Source organism: Triturus cristatus, chromosome 9 (genome assembly GCF_964204655.1).
Source record: "Triturus cristatus chromosome 9, aTriCri1.1, whole genome shotgun sequence".
NCBI lineage: Eukaryota > Metazoa > Chordata > Amphibia > Caudata > Salamandridae > Triturus > Triturus cristatus.
Window position 1 is genome coordinate 649,641,100 of NC_140592.1, and position 27,890 is coordinate 649,668,989.

The 27,890-nt window shown below is 42.2% G+C and overlaps 1 protein-coding gene and 1 long non-coding RNA gene across 2 annotated transcripts in view; one reads left to right on the forward strand and one right to left on the reverse strand.

Annotated features, from left to right (window-relative positions):
• LOC146798439 (uncharacterized) overlaps positions 1 to 1,861 on the forward strand; it is an 84,546-nt gene extending 82,685 nt beyond the window's left edge. The window contains exon 12 of the long non-coding RNA XR_014969162.1: positions 1,779 to 1,861. This is a non-coding gene — a long non-coding RNA (uncharacterized LOC146798439). The remainder of the gene's footprint in view (positions 1 to 1,778) is intronic.
• An 18,499-nt stretch (positions 1,862 to 20,360) lies between these two features.
• Positions 20,361 to 27,890, reverse strand: part of LOC146798440 (galectin-6-like) — a 309,853-nt gene continuing 302,323 nt past the window's right edge. The window contains exons 10-11 of the mRNA XM_085625709.1: positions 27,429 to 27,594; positions 20,361 to 23,120 (exon numbers count right to left, since the gene is read on the reverse strand). Coding sequence (XP_085481835.1) covers positions 22,977 to 23,120; positions 27,429 to 27,594 — 310 coding nt within the window. The 3' untranslated portion in view covers positions 20,361 to 22,976. The remainder of the gene's footprint in view (positions 23,121 to 27,428; positions 27,595 to 27,890) is intronic.

Genomic DNA, 27,890 nt, shown 5'->3' on the forward strand with positions numbered 1-27,890 from the left:
AGGCCCCCTTGTGTGCGCAGCCTCCGTATACCTCCTTGAGGTGCCTGGCACAGAGTGCAGGGGTTAATACCAACTCCCATTTCCCTCTGGGAGCATGTACCATGGCTGGTCTATGACCGCAATACATGCTCCCATAGGGAAATGTCGGAACGCGACCGAACAATGTTCGGTCGCATCCTAATCAGGAGGTTGGGACCACCGACCGGAGGTCAGTCGGTCGGTCCCAGTTCCGAGACGGTGTCGGGAGGGCGCAAGTCCGCCTGACATCGTAATAGGCCCCTTAATGTACAGGGACATATTCCTTCTCTGTCCTATACAATTGCACAAATATCGGACAGTATAGATTGGATTACATCCAAGTCGGAATTTTAATATTTCAGAATATAAATTGGAATCAAGGCCACTTATTTTGTTTCCTAAGGTTTTTAAAGCAAGTGAGATCGGTTTCCTTATCAAATATTCATAACCCTGCCTGGGGTATATTTTTAAACCTGATCTTTTTAATACCATATTACCCCACAGTACGTGCTAATTTCTAACATTTGTGTTCACCCTTAAACCCTTAATAATGATATTGCCCACTTTCTTTTTCTTCATAAAACATCTTTTCAGCAAAGATACAGGAATGTGTATAGGTGCTCATCAGAACATCAGCCAATTCAGCCCCAAAAATAAGATTTAATATTGGATAGTTCTTATCATTATTCCTTTGATGTGATTTAAAATGTGTTGTAAGTACAAACTTTTCACGTGCACACACACATCACTTAAATCTAGATTCAATACCTCAGCAACATAAAGAGCCAGAAGTGACATTTTATTTCAAAAGCTCACAACAAGGTTTCTAAAGAGAGACCTCCGTACATGTGGTTGAATTCTACTAAAGCCGCAGCAGACAACAATGCTCTGGTCAGTAAGGATTTTAGATGATCGTATTCCCATTTACGTTTCCAGTAAGTAATGCCTAGATACTTATAGGATTCTTCTTCCTGCACTTTGTATTTATCTAAAAACCAAGTAACATTAATTAGTTTTCCCCCAAACCCCATTGTTATGGCTTTTTCTATGTTTACAGTGAAAATATTTACTTTGCAATCGCTGCTTGTAATCAAATTTACGTGTAAATCCACAGCTGTATAATAAAATAAAATTAGGCCGTCGGCAAAAAGTAGGTAAGGCATGTAGATCCCTCCCTTTTTTGGCAAAATGAATTTGTTTCTTTCAGAGCAGCCTGTAAATCTGCCAAGTATTAACCAAAAAGCAAGGGAGCCAAAACACAACCCAGATGAAGACCATTTAGTATTTGAATCTTTTGGGACAGACAACCCACGTGATCCATTTGCACCTCAGCCAGTTCAGTGTTTGGAAACCTTTGATACTTGACAAGAGGCCCTTTGAGATCTTTCAAGACCCCCACTTACACCACATGTGACCTCTGACCACAGAATAAAATGCTTAAGATCACAGTAGAGAAGGACAGACAGGTGAAAGTCTGGGAGATTTTGCAGCAGATGGGTGACTTTGAAAGGCCAATAAGTTTGGAGCAGTTACTCGCCTGCTAGACAGCCATCTCAAAGGCTAGAAGTGTTTGGGACGAGTCACTCATTACATGGCAAGTCTAATATGTCTTTTAACAGCACTGAGCTGTTGGGAAATCTCCAAAAATCCACAAATGGTAATGGTAATCTGCTTGTGATTTGGCCTTGTTCTACTGTTACTGCACTTCGCCTGTTCATACCGACTTCTGTTCCTGATTCTTTTTGCTTTTTTTTTTGCAGGTCCAGTTCTCGGATCTGAACATTAATGTCACGCAGGAAGGATATCAGATTGGATCACTGTGCTTTATTTTACCTTGCTTGTGTGTGTAATAAACAATCCTTAGATCTCAGTGTGTTCATGAGTTTTTCATAATATTTGTTTCTGCTGCGGGCACGGATTAGCAGCTTTTGAGACTTACAGGCACATGCATCAAGCACAAAACCGGTCGCAAACGGGCAGATTCTCAGGATCTGACCCTTTGCGACCGGTATTTTTGCATTTGGGATGCATCATCCCAAATGCACAAATCGCTATTTAAGGAATCTCAAAATAGCGATTCCTTAAATAGCGATAGCATTTAAGGAATCCCTAATTGAGATTCCTTAAATGCAATGCATTACAGTTTTAAAAATAGCGATTTCGCTATTAGCGTGAGCAAATTACCATGAAGCCGGACTTCATGGTAATTTGCGAAAACTTAGAAAAATGCACTTATTTGCATTTTTCTAAGTTCATGTTGCGCACACACATGCCCTTAGAGCATGTGTGTATGCAACATATGTGCAGAGTTAACATACATGGGTGCAATAGGGTGTCATTTTGACACCCTTGCACCATCGAAATTGCGGGAGCAATTTGCGAGTACCTACTGGTACTCGCAAATTGCTCCCGCAATCTCTAATTCATTCCTATGGGCCTGGAGGCCCATAGGAATGAATGGGAAGACATTCCTTAATTGCGACTCGCAATTAAGGAATTTGTGGGAATCGCTATTTCTTTAGCGATTCCTACATGCATAGGGTTTTGCTATTCCTTAATTGCGATTCCTTAATAATCGCAATTAAGGAATCGCAAAACCCTATGATGATGCATGTGCCTGTTTCTTTTGTGTTTTTGCAGTATTTTTGCAGCAGTTTCATTTCTTTACATTGCCAGATTTATAATTCAGACCAGAAAGTCCTCGGACAGGGTCAAGAGTCTGATAGTTCTCTACCAATCTGCTGATGACAAAGGTTTGTTTTTGCTCTATGTGACACGGTTTTGATCTTTGATTTACAGTCTTGAACAGATCTTTCTCACATGCCTATTTTACAATTCTTTTTTAAGAAATCTTTGTAACATATTACATTCTGCGTACACAAGACTGCATCTGTCTCCCTAAAACAGCTTTAGCTGCTCCCTTATGAACTTTTAGGTCTCACCTACTAAAAGGAGCATGCACTGCCTGTTTCGAGATGTATTGTTAGCTTACAATGGGCTTAGAGCCCGCCCGTTGCTTATCATTGGTTGGCTTCTTATCACACTCATTTGCTTGCCTTTTAGTCGTTATTGTGTGTTTCTTGTGTTTGTCCTTTCCTAGGACTCATTACTGTGTTCTTACACTGCCGGCTTTTTTAGGGGCAACTTTCTTCTTTGTGCCTAAGCCTTCCCCAAGAGTGGCTCTTTTTTACAGCTGTGCCCCTAGTGTGCTTCTCTTCTGCTCTCCGGGACTTTCTCTCATCCATGTGGGTCTCCACAACCCCCTTTGCGATGCACTCACCCTTGTGTACTCCTTCCGACCATGTTTCTTCTCCCCCTTGTGCTTTTCCTTTCTCCCAGCTCCATGTTGCTCTTGTTCACCCATTTGCTTTTCTCCCCTGCACTCCAAAATCCGCGTTCCTCTCCCTCTAGCCTGTTTGCTCTTCCCATGCCCTCCTTGATCCTCCCTGCCGCACCCACCCCGTTGCTTCCAGCCTGCCTGAGTTACTTTGGTTTCACCGCCCCCTGTGTTGCTTCCATGCCCCCGCCCCTCTGGTTTCCCCAACTGTTTTGAACAGTGATGCATCTGCATCCCCACCTTTATTGCCTCCCTCCAGGGTCGACTGACCTATTGGACAATCAGGCTGTGCCCAATGGGCTGGTCTTAAAGGTGAGTATGTGAACCAATATTTGGCTGTTTCGGGGCCTATTTTATTGTCTGCTGTGCCGGTTTTTACTGTCGAATTCCATGATATTGAAATAATCTGTCCTTGCAGCAACCTTAAATCCAAACCTTGAAAACAAATAACACAGCATACCTTCACAAGTTCAAAATTGGGCCAATTTGAAAATATGGGATTTTTTTTTTAGCTTTCTGATCCACTAATGGGGGCCACTTTTATTTTGGTGCCCATGCCTATTTTCTTCCCCAGCCTGACCAGTTCCCTCCCACCCACATTCCCCCCCCCCCAAAAAAAAGCCAAGATGGATTAGCGAATAAAAAGGAAAAAACAACAGCTGCTTCATTTTGCAGCTGTACTGGCATGGGGACTTAAAATGATGGAATAGGCTTATTTTTTAAGTTTTGCCTGCACAACGCTTGCTTAATCTTAAAATCTTAATAGGGGCTTACAGCCCGCCCATTACTTACCCTTACTTACCATTCGGTGAGTCCAACGTAGCTCTAACTTACATGCTTCTGAATGATCAGCACATCATCTTGGCATGTCTTCCTACTCTGCTTTGCTGTCCATGCCATGGAATGGAAATTGGCCCAAGTACAGCTTCCGGGCACTGGCCACTGGCTAGTGGCCAGTGTCCTTCCACAAGCTATGCACTCTGAAGGTACTTTTTTAGGTTTCGCCTACGCAGCACGCAAAGCAATCAGCACAGCTTTCCCGGCGAAAACGTGCACGCGTTGCATTGCTTCCAATGGCAACGCGTGCACGTCTGGCGATTCACTTGTGGGAGCGAGCAGCTGGCGCCATATGTTATCAATTATCACGTCTTGCTGCTCGCTCCCGCAAGGGAATCGCGCAGGCCCCCTCCTTTCTCCCCTTCCCCTGCTGCGCGCTTGTGCTTGTGCTTTTTTAAACATAGAAACAGGGGCTGTGGGAGCCTCACCTGACGTTGTTGACACAGGCCCCGGAAAAAACTTCGGACATTCCTGAGTTTAGCCATGATAGGTGCAGGAGGGATCTCCCTCGGGACCGTCTCTCTTCACAGATATTAGGTCAGCGTGAAGGCCATGCCTACTCCGCCTCACCATCCGTTCTCCAGCACCAGCGGCAGTCCAAGGGGGATGACTTCACCTACACCTTGCTTGTAACATCTGTCGCCGATGGCAAACACCCTAACGAGAACTGTCCTGCATCCTACCAGAAAGCTTGTAGCCCTTGCACATTATTCCCAGGTGGCGCAGGGGTCCTGGGCCATGATGTGAAATGTCCGAAATGACGAGTCGGGATGCTCTGGTGACACCCTTACTGTATACGCTACAATGGGGTTCACTGATCAACCTAGGGTGACCAACCGTCTGTAAATTTCACGGACAGTCCGTAATTTCGGCCGTCTGTCTGTTGTCCGTGAAGGATTCTTTAACGGACGCCGGTCGCACCACCCTAAAACTGGCACAGCTTCCACCCACCTCCCTTCTTGACTCTGATGCTGTTGAGGTCGGGTGTAACAGACTCCTATGCAGTACCAAAGCTCAGATACCCAGCAGCATTGGAGAGGCACAGCGGGATGGCAACCCTCACACCTTCAGCCCTTGATGAGCTGTTAAGAGGTGCTTGAAGGTGACTTTTCAGATGCAAACAGCCCTGAATGCGTCATGTCTCTGCAATTTAGAGGGGCCTCACACATTCCCTTTCTGCCCAGAGCCCCAAACATCATAGAACCGGCACTGATTACACCAGGCAGCACGTGGTTCTCTTCACAGAGCTTAACTACTGTTACTAAATTGTAAGCAAACCTTGGTTCTTCAAACATGCAGTCTATAATGTAATAAAATAAAGAAATGGCACAATTGCACCTACACTAATTAACAAAGTATGGAGGACAATCAGTTAAATCAGTTCTCTTGGAGTATCTCCTTTACGTACTGTACATCACAGTGGGGGATGAAAAAACTAACATTTTAGAAAGACAGCCTGTCGTCTCATTGTCTTGTCCAGGAGGGGGTGGGAAGCCCTACCCCACCCTGGAAGTGACCAAGATGATACTAGAATACTGCATGCCCACCCCTGTGCCCACCCTGGTGGATCCTGTTCCCCCTCCTGTGATGGCTCCTGCCCCCCCAGTGATGGCTCCTGTCCCCCCATGTGGTGTCTCCTGTCCCCTTGCCTCCGCCTGTGATGGCTCCTGTCCCCCCCTGTGGTGGATCCTGTCACCGCCCTGGGTGGCTTCGGTCCCAGTCCTGGAATGGCTCCTGCAGCGAGGGTGAAGTTCTTGATGGGCCTCTTCTCAAAAAGGCTCAGCTCAAAATTAATATGAAAAGGTGAGCGAGTGAGTAAGTGAAGGGATGGGTGGATGGCTGGCTGAATTAGTGAAAGGGTGAATGGATGAATGAATGATTGAATAGATGGATATTGAGAGAGGATGGATGGATTGATGAGTGAGTGGAAGGATGGATGAGAGAAAATGTAAAAAGCTGGATGTATGGGTGGAAGGGTATCTGGATGGGTAAAAGGGTGGATGGATGAGTGAAAGGATGGATGAGTGAAAAGGTGGATGATGAGTGAGTGGGTGGACGGACGGATGAGTGAAATGATAGATGGATTGATGAATTGATAAGTGCAAGGGTGAATGGATGGACGGATGAGTGAAAGGGTGGATGTAAGGATGGATGATTGAAAGGGAGGGTAGGTGGACAAAAGGATGAATAGATGAGTGAAGGAGTGAAAGGATAAATTGATGAGTGGATGAGTAGATGGATGGGTGGGAGGATGGATGGAAGGAAGGAAGGCTAAGTGAAAGGGGCAATGGAGAGAGAAAGGGAGGATGGATGGATGACTAAAAGGGTGGATGGGTGGAAAATGAGTGACTGGGTGGATGGATGAGTAAGTGAAATCGATGGCTGGATGGGTGAAAGGGTAAATGGGTAAATGGCTGGATGGATGAGTGAATGGATGGATGGGTAGAAGAGTGGATGGATGAGTGTACAGATGGATAGGGTGGAAGGGTGAATGGATGGATAATGGATGGATGAGTGAAATGATGGATGGAAGGATACATGATGGATAGGTTTGAAACGAATTTCGTTGCGCGCGCTGCTTCCCATTTTGCGATGCAGCGCACGCAAAGGAATTCGTTTTATTTATTTAAATGTGTACTTACCTCCGTTCATCCATATTCCAGTGTTTACATTTCCCCACCCTACCCATCCCCCGCCCCGCCTCACTGCCCCACCAAACTCCCTCCACGGACCGCTACTGCTACTGAGCTTTGCCGAATAAAGGGACGACTCCTGTGATTCATAAGCACATGGATATCCAGAATGCAATAGAATTTAATTCTCCTTATTTTCAAAGTTATTCACTTTTTGCCTCACTTTTCTACTCATTTGTTGAGGTAAAATCCTCTTCAGTCCTCCACTTTGAACACATTTCTTTACAAAAGAAACAAACCCTCCACCAACACTCAGGCTCACTGCAACATAACATTGATTCGCATTTAAGTGTGTCAGCAATTTCCAGCTTAGCCTTCCCATCTCTTCCTGATCTAGATGTGAGGCTTTTGCATCTTTTAACTTACACACAGACATCGGATAGGTACAACCTGGAAAATAGGGTAATCTGCAGCTTGTTAGTAGGCTGACACTGACTGTTAGGTTGTTCCAAGTCTTAATCAGCACCTGTTTAGTGTTCATGCATGAGGGACCCTTGAGCGTGTTTTCACACATGTTTTGACTTTGATCATCACATTTAGCAGAGTGAAATAAAACACTTTGTCTCACCTCACCTTCAATTTATTGTAGTCAGAACAGGCACCAAAAAGAAAGCAGACAGCTGGAGGCTTTTTGTAAACTTCTCACTTCCTTTTGTGAGTAGCAGTGGCAAAGACAATAGGTCTCCCCTTTGGGAACTCTTGGCTTTGGCAATGTTTTTAGCCAAACAGCATCCTAGATACTGTGCATCATGGCTAAAGAATAAAAATAGCCTTTGATATGGTCACCCATTTCGTTTTGTAGATGGATGCACCATGTATGCGCATGGTTACAAAATGAGGCAGGCGCACTTAATTCTGTTAAGTTTCGGTACCAAGTTGGATTGGTAACAAAAATGAAACGTGGCAGAAGCAACATGGAGAGCACGAGTGGGGTGTGGAAACTCGATGAGCGAGCAAGCAACATGGAACAGACTGGGGAGTAGTACACAGGCTCACAGGCAACAGGGGGGTACTGTGGGGTGGGGAGGAGAAGCAACGAGAGAAAGATAGAAGGGTGCGGGTTGGAGAAATAAACACAGAAGGATGGAATGAGTAGAAGAAGCAAGGAGAGAGAGAGCAAATCGGAGTAGGTGTGGTAGAAGTGCGCAAACCAAAGAGCTATGGGGTGAAGTACACGAGGGTGAGCACGACTTGGAGGGGGCAGGGAGAAGCACATGAACAAAAGAGAGCATCAATGAGTGCAGGGGGAGAGAGGTACAGGAGCAAGACAGATGGCAATGTCCAACTCCAGTTCGATTAACAACAGAACTTCAAATTGGGGAGCAGTTCTGTAGGATCAGGAGAAAAAGGCACATGGCATCAGACAAGAGTTACCAGTTGTCGATCTGGAGGGAGTTATCAGGAGCCATGACAGCCTTACAGGCGCTCCTTCCCTGCCTAGAGGAGAAGGTACTTGTCAGAAAAAACTACTTGAATTAGCAGGGGGAAATAAGGAGTGAGTCCATAAACTTAGTGACAGCTCACATCTTTGCTGGGGCACAGTCGCATCTGATAGCATTAAAAGCAGTGTACATTCCTGGCATTTTGAATTTATGGGTGGACAGCCTCAGCAACAATCTGCCATCTTCAGTGATGCACCATCTCTCCACCTGACAATCTAATCAGAATTCTTCCAAATTCAGAGCCCATCGATGGAGCTCTTTGGGTCTCAGCAGATGTTGCCAATCTTCTACTCTGAATCGTGATGTCCTCAGGTGTGGGCAGTAGATGCCTTGTCAGTCCCATAGACTGACAAGGCATCTACTGCCTTCCTACCAAGTACCCTTCTGACGGTGCTTCAGAAGATTCGGTGAAAGAGAGTGATGGTGATACTAATAGCATCTTATTGGCCAAGATGTCCCAAGTTTTTCCCTCTTGAGCCTTTCGGGGGACACTTTTAGCTTCCGTTCACTCCACCTCCCTTGCAGTACCCAAATCTGCTGCTTCTCTACTGTCAGTGCCTCAGGTAATGGCTTGGTTGTTGAGAGTCCAGAGTAGAAAAATCTGGATGGCTTCAAGCAGGCTGCGCCATGGATTCCAAACTGGGAAGAGATCCGATTGGACTGTTGGGGGGAGAGATGGTACATCACCGATGATGTCAGATTGTGCCTGAGGCTGCCCACCCAAAAATCTAAATTGAGATGAATGTACACTGCATTTAATGCTATCAGATATGACACTGCCACAGCAATAATCTGAGCTGTTACTAAATTTAGGGACTCGCTCAGTATTTTCCCCTGCCAATTCAAGTAGCATATTGCCACCTGGTTGATTTTTTTCTGACAAGTACCTTCTTCTCTTGGCAGAGATAGCACACCTTGAAGGCTCTCTTGACGCCCGATAACTCCCTCCAGATCAACAACTGGTAACTCTCTTCTGAAGACCAAGTACCTTTTTTCTCCTGATCCTCCAGAACCACTAATCCACCCCAGGTAATTCAGACAAAGACAGGAATGTGAAGTATTCTTTTAAGTATGGTGCATTCCTGCCTTTTCCCTCTCACACAGTGCAGCAAGGTGACTCGCTGCACTGCGTGACTAAAAAAGGACCTTAGTACATACAAAAAGAGGATCGGTGAAGGAATCTTTTATGCTGGATATCAGCTATAGATATACAACAAATATGTACGCTGAAGAAAAATGTCATTGTGCATGGTAAATCTCTTGGAATACTCATATAGTTAGAACTGGGATAAATAGGTCCCTTAATCAGGGTAATGAAGATTACCGATAGGTAATTGGTTCATTAGTCCTAAGGGAATAGAAACATCAGTAGGTTTTTGGCAGGCCAATGTCCACTGCTCTTACTGAGGCTGAATAAGCACATTTGTTCCTCGTCCTGGAGACGATGGTGGGGCTAAAGGGGATGTTGAGGTAGGGTGACCAACCGTCCATAATTATCTGTGATTTAACCATAACGTCCATTGTCCGTGATAAAGATTTCAACTGACAGCATCTGTCTGTAATTTTCGCCTTTGTGTTAAAAGACCTATGTTACAGTTTAAATGCCTGGGCTGAAGTGGAAGGTCCCCTGTGCTGTGATCCAGAGGGAGAGGCGGACACATGAACAAGAAACAAGCCTTCTCGCCAGGGTGCCAGCTGCCTGAAAAGGAATGCAGATCTTTGGAGTTGGTTAAATTATAAATGTAAAGGCTCTTGGGAGCCGGAAGAGGTGGTGTTAGTTGGTGGAAATACTTTAAGTTTTCCAAAGACAAAGATTTTCCAAGCTGAGTTGTGGAGTGCCTGCTTTTAATGGACAGCTGTAAAACTGTTTGCACTAGGTGCAATCTCCATATTACTAAAATTTACACTAATTTATGTCTATGTTTTGTGGCTGCCTAGCTTATACTGGGTGTAATGCAAATTTATAATAATGACCTACACATTCACAATGCTTTCTGTGACAGGCAGGGACCTCGTAGCACTAAAAATACACAAGTCACTATTCCCTGCTGAATCAAACAGAATTCAGCTCTGTGGGCTTCCGGTTGCACACACATACATCTGCAGTGATCATATTAACCAACAAAGGTTTCATAGCATAAAATAGAGTATTTCCCACTGATAATTTATATGCAGTTACCTGATGTGAAAGATCAAAAAATAGTCACAGAAAAGTTTTTTTTTTTTAGCTTCGCCTATGATTTCTCCTCCATGCTCACTGACCACATTCCCATTGCACTCAGGATCACAGTAGCCATACTTTTTTAATGCCCTTCAACCCCTGAGAAAGCCATTGATTTTAGCAGATGTTGTTCCTCAGTCCCTTACCTGCACTATGTCCCTTTTTGTTAGACATTGTGTCAAATTAACCTGTGATCTATATTCACTTAATACAGTGTGCTTTTCGTCTGATAGAATTGTACAAAAACACTGTCTTCTGGTGCTAAAGGGGTTCGAGGAATAGAAAGTAATCTAGTCAGTTGCTTAATTACACTATGTGTGACCAGGAAAACTATGTTAAAAATCCCGGCTCACCCGCATGACTAAATTGTGTGAAGACCTCACTTATATATACTTCAATAGCCTTTAATGATCCTCCTTCCCAAAGAATAATATTGACCATGACATAAGGGACACCTAACAATGCGTATGCTTTGTTCACTCATGACTTTTATCAGGAGTGAGGGTTAGTAAATGTTTTAAAGTTCATGTTTAGAAACTTCCAATTCAAATAAATGTCGATGCAATGTTGTGGTCTCATATACTAAACTAAGTCACTTCCATGTGTTAAAGAAACACTTTCTACATTTTAAAGTCATTATCATGTTATTATATTTTCTTTGTTGTGAATTTTGTATCTCAAATATTTTGAAGATTCTGCATGCTCTTTTGCACTGAAAGATGAGCCAGACTACTGGTTCAGGCTTGGCTCGACTGCAGAGCCATTTTAAGTGTGGACAGAGTGGGCAATTACCCAGGGCCAAACATTCGAAGTGTCCCATCCCCTACCAACCCCTAGTAGCACTCCCAATGGACCATCACACCGGCAGAGTTTGCCAGGGTGCTGCTTTTTCAACCACTTGAGAATGCCTTTTCTGATCCTGGCCTCCCTGCTGAGACTACTCTCCTGATATGTTTCCAGAACTCTTTTAGGGCTTATCTGATTTCAGGAATTGTCCTCCTTTGTTCTACTCTTTCTCATTTATCTGGTTCTTAGCAACGAACCTTTGAATCAGTTGCTGCAGATCTCCTATCTGATCTTGACTTCATCCTGCTCTTTAACTCTCTGTCTGTTGGTTGAGCTCCTAGTTCCGAGATAAATATAGAGTCCCTGACACACACTATGATGTAGCAGTCAGGCCTTGGTGCTGTGAGACTATAGACAAGCTGTTAGCACCTGTCTTCCTGACCTTTGGTATGAGACTGTCACCCATACAATCTGCCTCATTAATATTTTTCGGTTCGACGTCTAGCAGAGGGTCAGATTAGCCAGATGTGTTTGTTCAACTTGGCTTAAACTAGCAGAAGGTGAAAAAGTGACTTACCTTAATGTTTTCCAAACTGCTCGCTATGCGTATTGAAATGTTTAGACACATAATCAAAATGTTGCTTTTGCGTCTGCTCCAAAAAAGATTGGGGATATTTGGGTAGGACTGTTGCCCTTGCCGCTGTGCTGAAGGGCATTAATTTATTATAGAACAAGGACATAATGTGCCAACTGAATATAGCATACCTAGAGACAATTGCATACACTGCACAGTGAATGAATAGTGCAACATGGGAAAAAGTAAATAAATGATAGATAAACTACTGGGGTATGGCTGCTCCTCCTCTTGTCCTGAAATGTTGTCCTGAGTTTTGAACTTTTTTTCTGAATTTTTACCGTCCCCTCCTGAATTGTCTCCATGCCAGGTGGAAACACCATGTTGAGGTGGAGGCTGGCACCTCTATCCTGAGAACCAGCATTGATCATTTAGCTTTGATTATCGTAGAGCTACGGTCTCACATACACCAGGAAGGACAGAAATTAAATACCTTTTCAGGCTGTTCCACAATCCCTCCTATAATTGTGCCCAGCAGAAGCACAGGAAACAGTTAAATTGGGCAGGCAGCAAACATTGAGTAAATCTGGAGCAGACCTTTGTAACAAGCATTGGCAAAGCCAATAGGTCTCGCCTTTCAGTGGCGCTCCCTGACTTGTTGGCTTTGCTGATGCTTTTTTGTAATTGTGATCTGCATTAGCAAAACGAAAGAAATGCGTGTTTGCCAACTGGAACATCAGAAAAGAAAAAAGTGCAACTGTGTAAATGCATGTTGTGCTATTAAGAATGATATATTGACCATTGACTCCATTTTGCAAAACTTACTCCATTTTGTGTAACAGACTCCATTTTCTGTGCTCGCACGCAGCTGCAAGGTAGGGAGGGGATGTTTTTGCTCTTCACTTGTTTTCGCTCCTCACCGAGCAGAGTGAACTGGTACATGTTGTGTGGGATGGGTGCTTTGAAACTTTCCGGGCAGAGATTGTTGTTGCCAGGGAAATGTGAAGAATATACAGCTCTGTCTCAGGGTCAAAATACAGGGGCCTGGCCAGCTTCTGTCTTGACCTTGACACAGACCAGTACGGTCAGCTCGGTTTTTCATAACAGAAGGAAGGTGGCGAGGTTTCTAGAACCTTCGTCTCAGGTTGAGTAAAGGTATTAAAGGCAGGGAACCTTGGCACCCAGACGGGAGCTCGCTTGTGCGGTTAGACGTGTCATCACAAGGGAACTTGGGAATTTCGGTCCCGATCAAGAGTCCTGCCTGGCTGTCTAAGGGCTCCTCCAGCTTGAGTTGGCAAGGATGTTGAGTGAGCGATCGGTGAGGTGTTACTTAATTTGTGTATATCATTTCTAAATTTCTTTACTCCATGTATATATGGTACAAGTTATTCTGGATTTGTGCCTAAGTTACTTGATATTTGGGAGTCTGCATTAACTGATACATTTTGCCTTCCTGTTCAAAGTATTGGATTATTAAATATGTTTGTGTCACTTTAAATGCAACTGAATTTGTTTTCTTGCCTCGCCTTAAGAGACTGCTGGGTCTTATTTTATTGCCATGTCTTTTGGAAGTGCTGTTTTACGCGTGTAATTTAAAGGTGCAGCAGTGCATTTGCCTCCTTAAGAGAGTGCTGGGTTTAGGTGTGTCAAAGTAGACAGCACGACAATACATGAATGCGTCATCATGCAAGCACACATATGCATCCCAATGCATGCACATAGCCCAGTTACGATGCATTAATGTGCATGAGTGACCACCCATGCATGTAGATATGTCCTGATGTGGCAGCTATTTTATTTTAAATTCCTGTTCCATGATAGCGGTGCCAGTCTTAGAGCGGTAAATCAAAAAATACAAAAAGTGTGACAAAGGAGCAGCCTGGCAGCATATTGCAGCTGCTGAGCCCTTCAAAAAGAAAAACAAAGATTAACAAAAATAAAAAAAACAAGGCGGGCCGGGCAGCAACAGTGCTGAATGCAGGAGCTGGGAGGGAGTAAGCATCCAGGAGTTGCCAAAACAGCGGGGTGGGGGCCGAGGGCTGAGAAGCTTGGTGGGGGTGGGTGCTTTTATTAAAAAAAAAAAGCAAAAAGACGGGGAGGCAATGAACAAGCTATGGGAGTTAAGTACAACACAGACAGTGAGGGCATAGGGGAAGCAGCACACAAGGCAGAGAACAAAAAAAACCTATGCACTCCTTTGGAGTGATGAAAGAAACAGAAAATAATGAGACCCTGAATTTGAGTAGTGGAGGGATGTAAGTCATCCAGACAAAATAAACTATGCTCCAGTGGAGGGACACGCACTACAAGAGGAAAGGAAGCTAGCAAATAAGGAACAAGCAAATGAGGGTGACCTGAAAGCCAAAAAATGGTGAGAGCAATGGGCTGCCCCAAGCCCACTTTTAGCTCTATCCACAATGTATTTTTGTAACAGACAGCAAAAGGCTATCCGTAGGCAAGACATAAAAAGTGCACATGTTTTTATAGAAAAGCCAATTTTGCAAATCATTAGTAAATCACAAAATCACTACATTGAGGAGGCTTTAAAATAGGCTGGTAGTTTCTCAACATTATTTCTCTTTCTTTCTCGCAAATTCGCAATTTCAAAACCTAATGTTGGACCAATAAATCAAAATATGTTATCAGTGCTCTGATGCAATGTTCTAGAACCCCTAGCACTTGGAAACACAACACAAACACAATATAAAAAATAGGGTTTCAGAAAAATCCTTCAGGTATCTGTATAAATTGGTGGAAGTCCACAGGGCAGACATGGGTTATTTTTCACTAATTGTGTAATTTGGGTTTTCTTACCTATTGTCCTGGGTCTCTTCACTATTAGCCTCTAAATTGAGAACCAAGTACAACCCTTTAGCACTTAAAAGAACCTCAGTTCAGCTTGGCAGAGAAATCCAAGTCTTACTCAGGGAGGCGGGGTTGGCTTGAAACTCAATAAACATACTGAGGTTCAGCAAGTGCTTTGACTGGTAGGCTAAAACCTCCACAATAACAAGCCATTGCTGCACATAAAAAAATATCAGATTTTATATGATGGTACTTTTAAATAGTGAATACCTAGGTATTGATGCAGTCACCTTGCATCAGGGTCTCTGGCAAATGTCTCCTGTACTTAAATAGCTGCCCTGGCGAAACATTTAGCCACTCTTGTACATTTAACTTCTAGTTTCAATTAATTCCTATCTGCTGTAGCCACTTTGAAGCTGTCCACAGCTTCTGTGGTTCTTGAGGCTCTGCCCACACTTCCCACCTGTGCTCTTGACAAACCTTACACTTTAGGCGAAACCAGCACAGAGAGTGGTCACATTGAGCAGGAATGGCTGTTTCGTGCTGCGAGAACTGAAGCTGGTAGGGCCATTCACACATCTCTTTGATCTTTCACCAGTGTCCGATGGAGAATCCCGCCACCCAAAATAGGACAGAAGAGCCCACTCACAAACCTGTGGTGATTTTTAGATTGTGTGAAGGGCATTTAGAGGCACACCACATAGGCTCGATGGTAGGAGTCAGTTGAGCGGCCAAAGGTGTCACTAAGTGCTCACACACCTAGATCCCTTGGCCTATCAGTGATGAATGCTTGCGGTGACCAAGTGAAAGGGAGACTGCAGTGGCTCCCAATTCTAGCTGCAAATCAAAAGGGAATTTGTGTGCACTCAAATTAAAGTTTCATTGGATAAAATCTCCACAGTGGCTGGGTCGATTTCATTGTAGACTTGGGGAGGGAGAGTAAGGAGCTTTTATACCTACCTACCTTGATGATGCTTCTTCATGTAGACAAAGGGTGGGGTGAGCACCACTTCAAGGCCTTGATGGGGCAGCCACGTAGCAAATATGGGTTTGAAGTCAATGTAGGCTTACAAAGGTGATGTGTAGGCCAACTCTTCCCTGAGCCCCGCATAGACCTTGAAGTGCTCTGTTTTTTAGTCCTTCCTGCACATCCCTTCTACAGAACAATGTGCTGTACATTCCTCTTCGAGGCAGTGTTCTCCTGTAGGGATACCTCTAGTATTGGCTACCCAGTTAACCAAGCAGGCACCTACCTTAAAAGGTCTTCCTAGAAGCAGTTCTAGCAGGATGCAGGACTTTAGGTTTGTTCCCCCTCTTACAGGGGAGTTTGTCAAGGACCTCAACCCTAGAACTCAGTAGGACTTTCTCCTCCACACTTCTGTTCGGGGCATAGACGCTAGAAAATGTTAACTTCCTGGAAGCCTGCCTTAGGATTTCTTTTCAGTATTTATTCCAGTTTAGCTGGCAAATATACGTGTCTCGGAGCCCATCTCTTTTTTGGAAAAGTTCTTATTTCAGTGGTTTCAGTGGAGTGGGCCTCTTTCACATATGCTACTCAGCCATATCGCCTTGATGTGCAGATTGGGTACAAAAAGGTTGCAGCTATATGATATCTTCCAGGGGACTTTAAAACAATGACTCAAAACGTAAAGGCTCTTGCCTACCTGGCTACTACACAATGCTATCTAAGGCAGATCTCTGGGGAAGAATGAAACAGGAAAAGGTCAGTCTGCCCCTGCACTTCAAAAGAGGATGCTGTTTTCAGTCTCCATTATTTGTGCCTGGCTCACTTCATATGACCGAGGATTGTCCCTACGTTTCCATCAAAACACATCCTTTTCTGACAGCTTCATTTCTAACCTCAGACTTGCCAATCATACACAGACAGGAATCCCCAAAATCAATTCCTGCTTGCACAGTAAAGTTCCACATACATACCTCATGCCCACTCACCTTCATCCTTATAAAGCAAATATACCTGCACCATCTATGTCGCCCAAGGATGGAGCGAGGTGCCCAATTGAAAGAAACTGGAAGAGCTTGTAAATTAGGAGTGGCCTAGTAAGTCAACCATGGAGATACCAGGTACAAAATCCTGAAATTTCGATAACCCACCACTTTCACCACTGCTGGTTTTTCTCACTCTCAGAAAAGGGATACACTTTGTGTGTCTTCAAGACTTAAGAGCTTTCCTCCAAGCCTCATGCTGTTCCACAGAAGGCCATTATTACTGTTTGTGCTGATGTGAAGAATCAACAAAGGTCCAGAGACCTGCTGCTAGGGGAACTCTGGGCAGGGTTGCATGGTCTAACAAGCCATACACAATACTTCCCTTTCAGTAGCATCTATTCAAAAGTCTGTGAAAAAATCGGAATTGCATCAAAAACTATCATTCTGAATTTTATTTTAATTTTAATGCACATTGCATGAAAAAGATACACATCTGAAAAGATCGTGATGTTCTCCAAGAATATGAAAATGGACACCGCAAACAAATTAATTTAAATGAGCAAGACAATAATGTAGTTGCATAAACACCAATATTACTAGAGCAGTAATAATGCAAAATAACTGCATTCACCTTTCTATTAATGTGTCGTTGTCCACTGTGGCAGCTCTATTATGATGTTACATATGAATTCTGCTGTCCAAAGGATGCCTCTTATTAAGGTGATGTTCAGACGATAGGACAGAATAGTATGGCTGGGCTATGAGAGGGAACAAGGGTCACCTCGCGTTATGGCACAAGCAGAACTGATAACAGTGCGCCTCTATTGTGCTGCAAGGATGCTTCGCAGACCTTGTGCTGTTGTGGAAGCACACAATAGATTGATACACCTAAGAGACACCTGAGATTGATATTTTCACCAAGTAGGGTTTGAATTGGAGTGACCCAAAGAAGCAGATAGCTGGAGGTTTATGACCGTTTCTGTATAGTTTCTTTATTTATGACACAGCGGTTGCCAGCCAGACCTAAAAATTATACAGAGAAAGGGAAATTGGGAGCGAAATGTATAGAGCGAAGAGAGACAACATTGGATTTGATTTTGAGTTTTGTAGAGAGCGCTTGTATGCCCTGAGGAGTCTTGGTGGTAGCCTGACATCAAGAGTGGCACACATTTACGTACTATAAAGCTAAGTTTTCAATTTTTTTCCTGAGGATCAGCAGAGTATGGGCCGCTTTTAGATCCAGAGGCGGATCGTTCTTTTGAAGTGCAGTGTTTCTAACGAAGCTTCTGCTACCCCAGCAAACCAGCTTATGTCAGAACATGACTAGTTTTTTTCAAACCTAGATTGAAGGGATCTATTAGGAATGCACCCTCTGAACTTATCTTTCAAGTAGTCAGAGCCTGTTCCAGCTAAGACTTTGAAAGCGATGCATAGTGCCTTGAAAGCGACTCGCCTTTTTTACGGGGAGCCAATGAAGCTTATTCATGGCTTGGGTTGCAGAATGGAGTTTAGGTAGTTTTAAGAGCATTCTGGCTGCAGAGTTTTGCACAATTTGTAGCTTCTGTATAAGCTTTACTTGCAGATTCAGATACAAACCATTGCAGTGGCCAATGCAAGAAAGAGCCAGTGCAATGACAACTGTTTAAGTAGGTAGAATGGAATTAGGTGACTAGTTTTATTCATAGTTTTGCAAATGAAAAAGGAAGAGGAAGTGACTGCACTGACCTGGTTTTTGTAAGTTAGACTATTATCCAGCAAAACTCCCAGATTTTTTACTTTGTTCTTCGGGACTGGAAGAGTTCCCATGTCTTGCAGCCAAGAAGAAGGACTCCAGAAAGATACACTGTGCCTAAACTGCATCACCCTTGTTTTGGCTGAAATTTAAGGCAATTTTTGCCCATCCAATCGTTAACTGCAGACATGCAGTTTTGAAAGGATTCATCTATGCCATGATCGGTGTTGGAAAGGAACACCACTATCTGGGTGTCATCAGCGTCAGAAACTAATGAAAACCCGAAAGATCTGATGAGTGCTGCCAGAGGGGTGGCATAAATGTTAAACAGGGATGAGCGTAAAGGCGAACCCTGAGGAACACCACAAGGTAAGATGTAAGTTTCTGAAGTATAGTCTTCTAAGCTTATTGATTGAACTCTATTGGTCAAAAAGGACTTACGCAGGACTATTGCACAGTCTTTGATCCCCTGCTTGCTCAACTGGTCGACCAAACATATATGGTAGACCATGTCGAAAGCTGCAGATAGGTCCAATAAGACCAAGGCCACTCTGCTGCCTCTATCCAAGGTGGAACGGATTTCCTCTGTAGCGACAATAAGGGCAATCTCAGTGTCATGTCCACTATGGAACTCAAATTGTATTACATCCAAATGGTTATTCTGTTCAATAAAGGAAGGTAGCTGTAAGGTTATAACCTTCCCCACCAGTTTCGCTGGAAAGGGAAGTCTTGCTATAGGGGAATGATTGTTAGTATCCAGGAGATCAAGATTTTTTTTTTTTTTATAAGTGGTCTGACTGATGCCTTTTTCCAGTCTTTCAGAAATATGCCTTTAAGTAACATAGTATTGAAGATTTTTGCAAGATGTCCAGCAATGATATCTGTGACCATCTGGGTAGTAGTGGGAGGGCAAGGATCAAGAGAAGATCCTGATTTAGTAACCATAATCAGCTGTCTGACTTGCCCCGCTGTTAGGAGATCTGTAGTAACGGGCTGCTTGCTGCCTCCTGAACCTTCTTGTGAAAGAAAATAGCCAGTGTATAACAGAAGTCTTTGTAGGGCGAGTTAGATTTAGCAACAGGGATGGTGATTAAACTGGTAATCATGCAAAAAAGCTCCATAGTAGAGTTTTTAGCTAAGTCTATCTTTTTTGTGCAACAGTTTGATTTGGCAGTTAAAATGACTGTTTTGCATTTAGCTAAGCATTGTTTAAATTTTTTTTTTATGTTATATTCCTTCCTCCATATTCTCTCCTGTCTACGACAGTGTTGTTTAGATGCTTTTAGATCTGAATTGTACCATGGAGCCGAAGGATTGATTCTTTTTAATGTTGCGTGTTTCATAGGAGCAAGGTAATCAGTGACTAACTGAATCCACTGCTCATATTCTCTAGGCTGTATCAGGATCGGCTGAGCCCACCAGCTCAAAAACTGGTATGGCGGTCTTCAGATCTGAGTCTTGAATTTCATGCCAGAGCCGAAAGGATTTGGTGGCTGGCATTTGAAGTACAGATACCATTGGAAGAGATTTTGATTGTAAAGATCACAGCTCTGTGATCGGACCAAGTTAAGTTGAGAGCCTTTTAAAATGTTCACATTCAGGTTGTTAGTGAACACTCCGTCCAAAGTGTGCGCCGCTGAGTGGGCTGGACGCTGATAATTTGAGATAAACCAAACCCAGTCATGGTGTCAATCAGTTCCTCAGTGTCTTTGTCTACAGTGTTTTCTAAGTGAGAAGGAGACAAGCTATTATTAAACGATTCAAGAGAATATTAATAGAAGGAGGAGAAGGGAAAGAGAGTAATCAGGCAGACCAAGAAGCAGTAAGGAACAAGAATCCGAGCAAGGAAACACAAGATTTGGAGTCCTGATTTGAGCAGCAAGAAATGCACATCCTCATGATACTAAATGTGCAGCACGTACAATGTTACCCTCACAATCCTTATTTAAATAAATTGCAAACACATGCAACTGAGTGATTTTTTTTATTAATGATCAGAGATCATACAAAATCTGGCGATTGGTTAATACAGCTGATCAGTATACATATCATCTTCACAGTATTTATTATCCGTTGGACATTGCTCAGCATATCAACCACTATGCCATTTACTGTTATAAATCACATGCCTGTTGTTATCTGAAGCACTTGTGCTGATTCATAAGTATTTAAACAAACACATTTCCTTATTGTCATTCTAATCCTTTAATTTGTCAAAATATTTATCGTTTTAACCTAATTCTTGCCCATTGAAACACTGTATCCTCGTAGATATGTGTTATCTTTGAATTAGTTTTCAATATAGTCATTGATTTTACACCATTATCATTAAAAGCAAAACGCTTTTTGTGAAGCAAAACTGGAGGAAAGCTATTTGCATCTTTTTTGCAGCTTGCCTATGATGAATTAGAACTAAGCAGATTATTCTGATCGGCCATTTTAGCGATTTTGCATAGGGAGACATGGATAAAAATAGAATTTCATAATGAGGCATTTTATGCAATTGGGAATGGTGCCATCTGAGTTTTCTACAAACATAGCCCATATTTATTAAAGACTGTGTGGGTGCTTGCATGCCACAACACAGTATAGCGCTTAGCATGTGGGACTTAACAACTGCAAGGAATCAGGCGCTATCTTGTGCAACGCATGAGTGCAAAACTTTAGTAAATGTGGGCCATACTGCCATGTATTTCCTATTACATAATATGTCAAATTAGTGCAAAAACAAAGGGCAATTTTTCTTGCCCTAGTCCAAAACTGTGTGTCTTGTAGGGCCAATTGTTTGGAGTACAGCCTGTTCGTTCTATTCCATATTATGCAAGCAGCAAAACGGGTGGAACTGGATTTGCTGAATTGTTACCTGGATGAGAATTTAATGCTTCCCCCGAGTTTTTTTTAAATGTAAAAGTTGCACTTTTAGATTATGTTCTACTTAATTATTTAAAAAGAAAACCATATTGAGAGAGTTTTTTTTCTATTCTTTAATGCAAGGTGCATCTGCCCTCCTGAAATTGCTATGTTTTATCGCCTAATGTAAATGTGATTTCCCAATTGAAAAACATTTATATTAATTATTGGGAAGGCAAGCTATTCAAGCTGTCCTTATTGGCAGTCCACCGACCCGAAGCCTCTAGACTTGACAATTTTCTCCCTTGAAAAAACTTAAACGTATTCATTTTTGGTGTACAGATCATTGCCATGACTCCGCAAATTACATGTACTGCCCAAGCTGTGCAATTGTTTTTAGTCCGTGCTAATTTACACCACGGTGTTGTTTAGCACTATTTTATATATTTGAAAGTGTGCTTTGTAGCTCCATTTCTCTTGGCACCAGTCAGTACAGCAAAACAGTCAGTGTTTGTATGTTGTCTGAAATAAAATACGAACATTGATGTATGCTGCCGCATTACAGCACTTACCTGCCGAAAATAAATGAGAGTAAAATAGCACATTCTTAGAAAAATCCAATATGGTGGTAAAATGCACCTAGGTGCAAATTAGCACAGACTAACAAAATGTGCAGCACCATGCTAGTTAAGAAACTGAATTATAAATGCAGCCCACATACAGGTATTTTTGTAATGATCATGCCACAGAAAACCCACTTACAGTGGGCAAGCCGGTTTACATAGGTTATCTCATAGCACAAAGCCGACGACTAATAGCCAAATTTAAATACATAACATCAAAGAACAGAGTCCACCTAGAATTCCTATGCCCACTTTACATGGCTTATATAAGGTCATCAAGAGTACACATATGTCAGGTAGGTCCATGTTACCCATGTAATAAGAGAACAATTCAGAAACTCAGCTAATTCTAGGATTCACTGTACTAAACTGGCTGTTTATATGTTCATTTATTTGCATCAAGTAACACATTTGAGAATCACTAAAGTACAACCAGGTGCCAAATCACTTCTGAACTTCAATAACATAACGTGTATTTGCAGAGCGCACGTTCACCCAAGGGTATATCAGCGCTGAATAACACATTTTTATTGTTACCCAACTCAATGGTACCTATGTGGCATTTCCCATACCTTCTTTTACTTATTACAACCCCAATAAATAAACTACACAGGCGGATAGCTATTTGTTGATGGTGAACCAAGTTAGAGAAGAGTAGTGTGCTGAACAATGGATGGCACGCTGAGTTGAGATTCATGATTACTTGCTAGGAAGTACAATGCTTGTGGGTGATGAATCCTACCGTGTGGAGATAAGGTATTCTCTGGAAACATGGGAAGCCAGCTTCTTTGTGAATTGCAGAAGGACTTCACAGTTTTGATTTGATAGAGATGTTGTTCCAAATTCTGGTAGTTTTCTAGATAAATCAGCCAAAGTCCAATAGATGCTTTTGGATAACTCCCAACATAGGTATAAACAACTTGTGATGTGCAAAGGAATAGCTGGAAATGTTCGAAACCACAAAATGCACCCTCTGTGCAATATACCCGGGTTCAATCATTGAAATGAAATAACCATAATGCCCAGTGGGATCATGAAAATGAAGGAAAAGGTAGTACAGGAAATAGAATTACACTATTCCCAAAAACTACTTTATTCTGGCAATGTGTTAGTACTGGACTAAAGACAGAATCACATCTCCATCTATTTCAATTTGATTCACTTGTCTGGACTGGATCCGGTGACGGTACTCAAACACCGGTGTGCCATTCACCGTCACCTTGTAGCCATGATTCTGGTTGAGGATCTCCATCTATAAGAAAGCAGGGATTAAGACATATGAAATATCTAGCCAGTTCAGGAATCAGTGTAACACAAAATGCTTGAATAGAGCACATTTGTACACATTTTAAATGATTGTCGCTGAAAAGGAAAATCTTGCATTTTTATGTGTGTGGCCCAAGTGTGCATTTTTGGGTTTATTAAGTTACGAACCATGCTTGCTCACATAGACCAATGGCCCTTGTATCAAGTCAAGTCAATTCAGCTTTATTCGGTGTAAATAATACCACCACAAAAGCATACTATACAGAGAAAACAGTTACAATTGCAAACTTCAAAAATACCCAAAAATATACAATCAAGAGATAAAAACAGCATTTCATTGACATAAGGTATAACAAGTTACAGTTCGATTTTTTTAGGTACAGAAATGGAATCTATCCAATAGCAAGAAGGTATACAATCAGAGGGAACAATGAGGAATTCTTAGACATTCAAGTACATAAAGTGCCGTGTTCAGGTATATAAAAACAATTCAGTCACAACAACACGATAACCTATACCATACATGTATATAAAATTCATAATGCCAATGTGTATACCACAGCTACGTTTATATGTAATGGACCGCGAACAAAGATGGCCTTTGTCATACAATATAAAGTGCTTAGTGCCATTGCATGTATCACGACTACATATAGTCATCTGGTTTTTCATACAATAGTACGTCCAAATGTGCATAGACCTTTCTTTTACTTATTGCCAGTAGTATATACAAAATAACTGCATTCGTGATTATCCGATCTTACAGACTACATACAAGATTAAAAGCATGTTTATAATGAAAAAGCATTTTTGATAAAAGCAAAGGTTTTAAAATGGATTTCCGATGTCTGTATAAAAACTAGAAAATAGTAAAAAGTGCAACGTAGATTGGGGAGACATTCCATCACACGGGCATTTCGGGAGTTTATGGCACCACTTTTCCTGTTTGGGGAAGGCTATTAAATAATGAAGGGTGCCAAACCTGAACCTTGTCAAATAAATTCTATATTGTATATTTCGCACCTGTATTAGGTAGGTTTGTGTGCCCCTTACAGAGGCAATTTCACAGTAGGATTTTATGCTGTGTTTTTGGCTTCTCTAGCACCTTCCATAGCGTTCATATACCTTGTCTTCAGGTCTCTTTTACTAAAGTCTAAAATTGCTGCTGGGTTCTGTTTATCTATTTGCACCTTACAGCGCGCCAGGAGGGTATGTATATGCTTGAGCTAGGGAATCTTGCTACTGTAATCAAGGGATAAACAGTCTAAAATGAGGTCCTTTGTAAATTTGGTCTCATCTTTAGCTCATATTCCTTGCCAAAAAGTGAGACCAGCCATGTCTATTAAGTCATTTAAGAATGGTACAAATAGTTCTTTATGTATTATATAGTTTGGAGAGGAACTAGGGACTGCATTGGCTCTCCCCCACAGTGCTACCCCGTAACAAACACCAAACACACTTGCTACGGTACAAGGTGAGAATTTCCCGTATGGGTTTGTTTCCTATTTTGGCGAAAAACCTTAAAATGCCCTCAGTGGTTCTTAAACTTTTCAATCTACACAGTTCCATATGCGTGTTCCATGTACCATTCTTATTAAAAGTCAAACCCAGATATGAAAAGGTTGAGACTCTATTAATGGCTACCCCTCCCATGTGATATTGTATGTTCCTTAATTTAGAGCTTCCGCATGTCATGACAAAAGTCTTTTTTAAATTAATCTGGAGGTCTTTTTCAGACATGAACAGGGCAAAATTATCTATTAAACATTACAGACCGTTAGCTGTTCTCGATAACAAGACGGCATCGTCGCATAAAGAAGAACAGGGGTCAGGCGCGCCCTAACTTTTGGTACGTCTGTGACTAGGGGCTAAAACACAACCTTGCTGGATTCCACATGTTACTCTAAAATCCGGAGTGCATTCCCCCATGGTGCCTAACTGCACTCTGGAAGTTAATAGAGAGTACATCTGGGCTAAGTATGTTATTATATCAATATGGGCACCTAGAGCCTTCAATGTCTGCCATAGTTTTGCATGATTTACAAGATCGAAGGCGCTAGTAAGGTCAACTAAACAAAGATGCAATACCTCATCCTTAGCTAGGGTGTACTTCCACCATCCCAATACCCTTTCTGAATCCATACTGGGCCTCGGTCAAGAAGTTATTATCCTCGGCCCAGTTTTCCAACCTTTCCATAATTATTCTCCCCATCAATTTGGAGGTAGAGTCAAGAAGGGATAAGGGACGGTAGCAGTTTGCCTTCCCTCTGTCCCCTTTTTTTAATATTGGTACAATTACACTTTCCACCCAGGATGCAGGCAACACTCCACCGAAGGTGGCGTTAAAAACATTTAATAAAATTGGAATCCAGAAATCCATTTTATATTTTAAAATGTCAATAGGAATCCCATCTGGTCCGGCAGCTTTGCCATTTACACTTTTTTGTAGGGCAGATATAATTTCATCAGGCGTTATAGGGGATAATGTTACTGGCTCCACTGAGATATAATTATCATTTTTACCTGTGATACTTTTGACGGCATCAGGATTAAAAATGCTTTCAAAGTGCAATGACCAATCTCCTGGAGGGACAACTGTAACAATTTTTACTGCAGAGTTTTCTTTGAAAAAGCTATGATCAATTGTTTTCCAGAACAAAGCTGCATTTCGAGTCTCAGAAGCTTGTATTAATGTCCAATCCAATCCAAAATAGCTTTATTCGAGATATACTCATGAAAAGCAAAAAACAAACAACATTTAAATACACACAATTAAAAAAATTATTGGTTGGATTATTAAAAAGACTTGATTTAAAAACTAAAATCTGAGCAAATGGAAGAAATACAAATTTCATGTCAACAATTTTCATTACATTAAAAGGTTCATTAGAGCAACAAATAAAAACAGTTTATTGATTAATCAATCACATACTATGGCCAGACTGAGGAAGCTAAAATTATTGCTCACCAAAAATTACCCAGTTTTTTGATTCAGCCTTATTACCCACGCCCATCCTAAGAATTTGGCTACCGCTATTATAATAAATGTCAAAGTACTAGTGCGCATAAGCCTTTCGGCTTCAGCGCTCCTATTTGTACCAAGTAGTTTGCACATTGTGGTCAGCCAAACTCGCCTGGGGATTGCATAGGCAGGACAGACAAAGAACCAGTGGGCAACTGTTTCATTGTGACTCCCACAAGCAGGGCAGATGTTATCACTTGTGGGGGTCTACATGGAGGTGAGGGACTTTAAAGATAATGAACCTGCCCTAAGTTGGAAATACAGCTTCCTATCTCTGGGCCTGGAAATGATATCCCAGTTAGATTCGAGGCTGGGGGTATATTTTATTTCCCAAAAAATTCCAACCATGGTAGATGAATCAGTGTTACTCCAAGTATTATGAATAACCCGTTCCAAGTACTTCTCTTTTAAAATAGTTTTAGATGGAAAGGAGGCTTCTGTTGGGTTCTCCCATAATATTTTCATACCCAAACCTACCAAGCTATTTCTAACACCACTTAATCAACCAATTTTGTGAAAGCCATCAGATTTTATTGCATCAAGAAAACCAGCGGCATATGGTGAAAGTTCAGGTGTCGTCCACAGCCTGCGCCAATATAAAATCGGGCGCAGCGTGGCGATATTTGTAATGGCTTTTCTACCCAAATCATATCTAAGTGGTTTCAGGGGAGTACTTTGCGGGAGATCAGTAATGCTGCGGAGGAATTTTATTTTCAGAGAGAGTTAAGGAAGCTGCTTTCTCAAACCCCCATAATTCTGTGCCATACAGCGCCGAGCTGACAGCTTTTGACTCGTAAACTTGGAGGACTGGTCTAATCGGTTTTGTTAATGACCTTTTGTGCTCCCTAATTAAAGCTCCCGTAAATTGTCGATGTTTTAGAGCAGCTGCATCTATTTGACAGTCCCACTTAAGGTTCTTCTCTAGGTGAATACCCAAATAGGTAAAAACACTGACCAGTTCAAGTGGTTGATTATTCATAAAAATAAAAGCTTGTATTAATGTATTCTAAGCTTTCTCACGGATCTCGTTTCCTTTCTTTTAAATCATTTTTATATTTTTCCTTAAGGAAGTGATCCTTACGCTATCTCTTGGTCTTGATTCCAATGCCTTTTTTAAATCCCCATTTAGCCTTGAACATACCTGGTTAAACCACCTAGGATTAAAATCACAGCCATTCTTTCTCCTTTTAATGGTCAGGTTACTTGCTATTACAGTTGTAATCACTTACTCATACACAGTAAAAAACAAAATAGCTGAAACACAGATCTTACTTGGAAGGGTTGTCCAGGGGACAATGGCATAAAGGCGACCTGCCTCTCCTCTGAGCCCCAGCTCCCGTTAGTCAGAGTGTTGCGCACAAGTGCCCCTTCCCTGAAGCGGGGGTTGACGTGCATCATGATGTTATTCGACTGAGTGTTTTTCAGATTGACAGTAAATCTAAATAGGAAAAAAGGCAATTCTTAGCACTGTTCAGGCGATGACACACACCAATGTTGGTGCATCAATTTCCTTAAAGGTCTTAGTGATAGACCAATAATGAAACCTAACCATAGGCCGACATCAGAGTTTGTTTGTCTGCAAGAGAGGTTGTGCGTAGTTGTACCGATGTGCGGTCTAGTAGTGGGGAGGGCGGAGCGTGGGCGGAGCGAGGGAAGAGGAAGGGGCGAGGAAAGGGAAACGGGGAGTTAGAGTAGGGACGAGAGAGAGAGAGGTTGAATAAAGAAGCCTCTCCG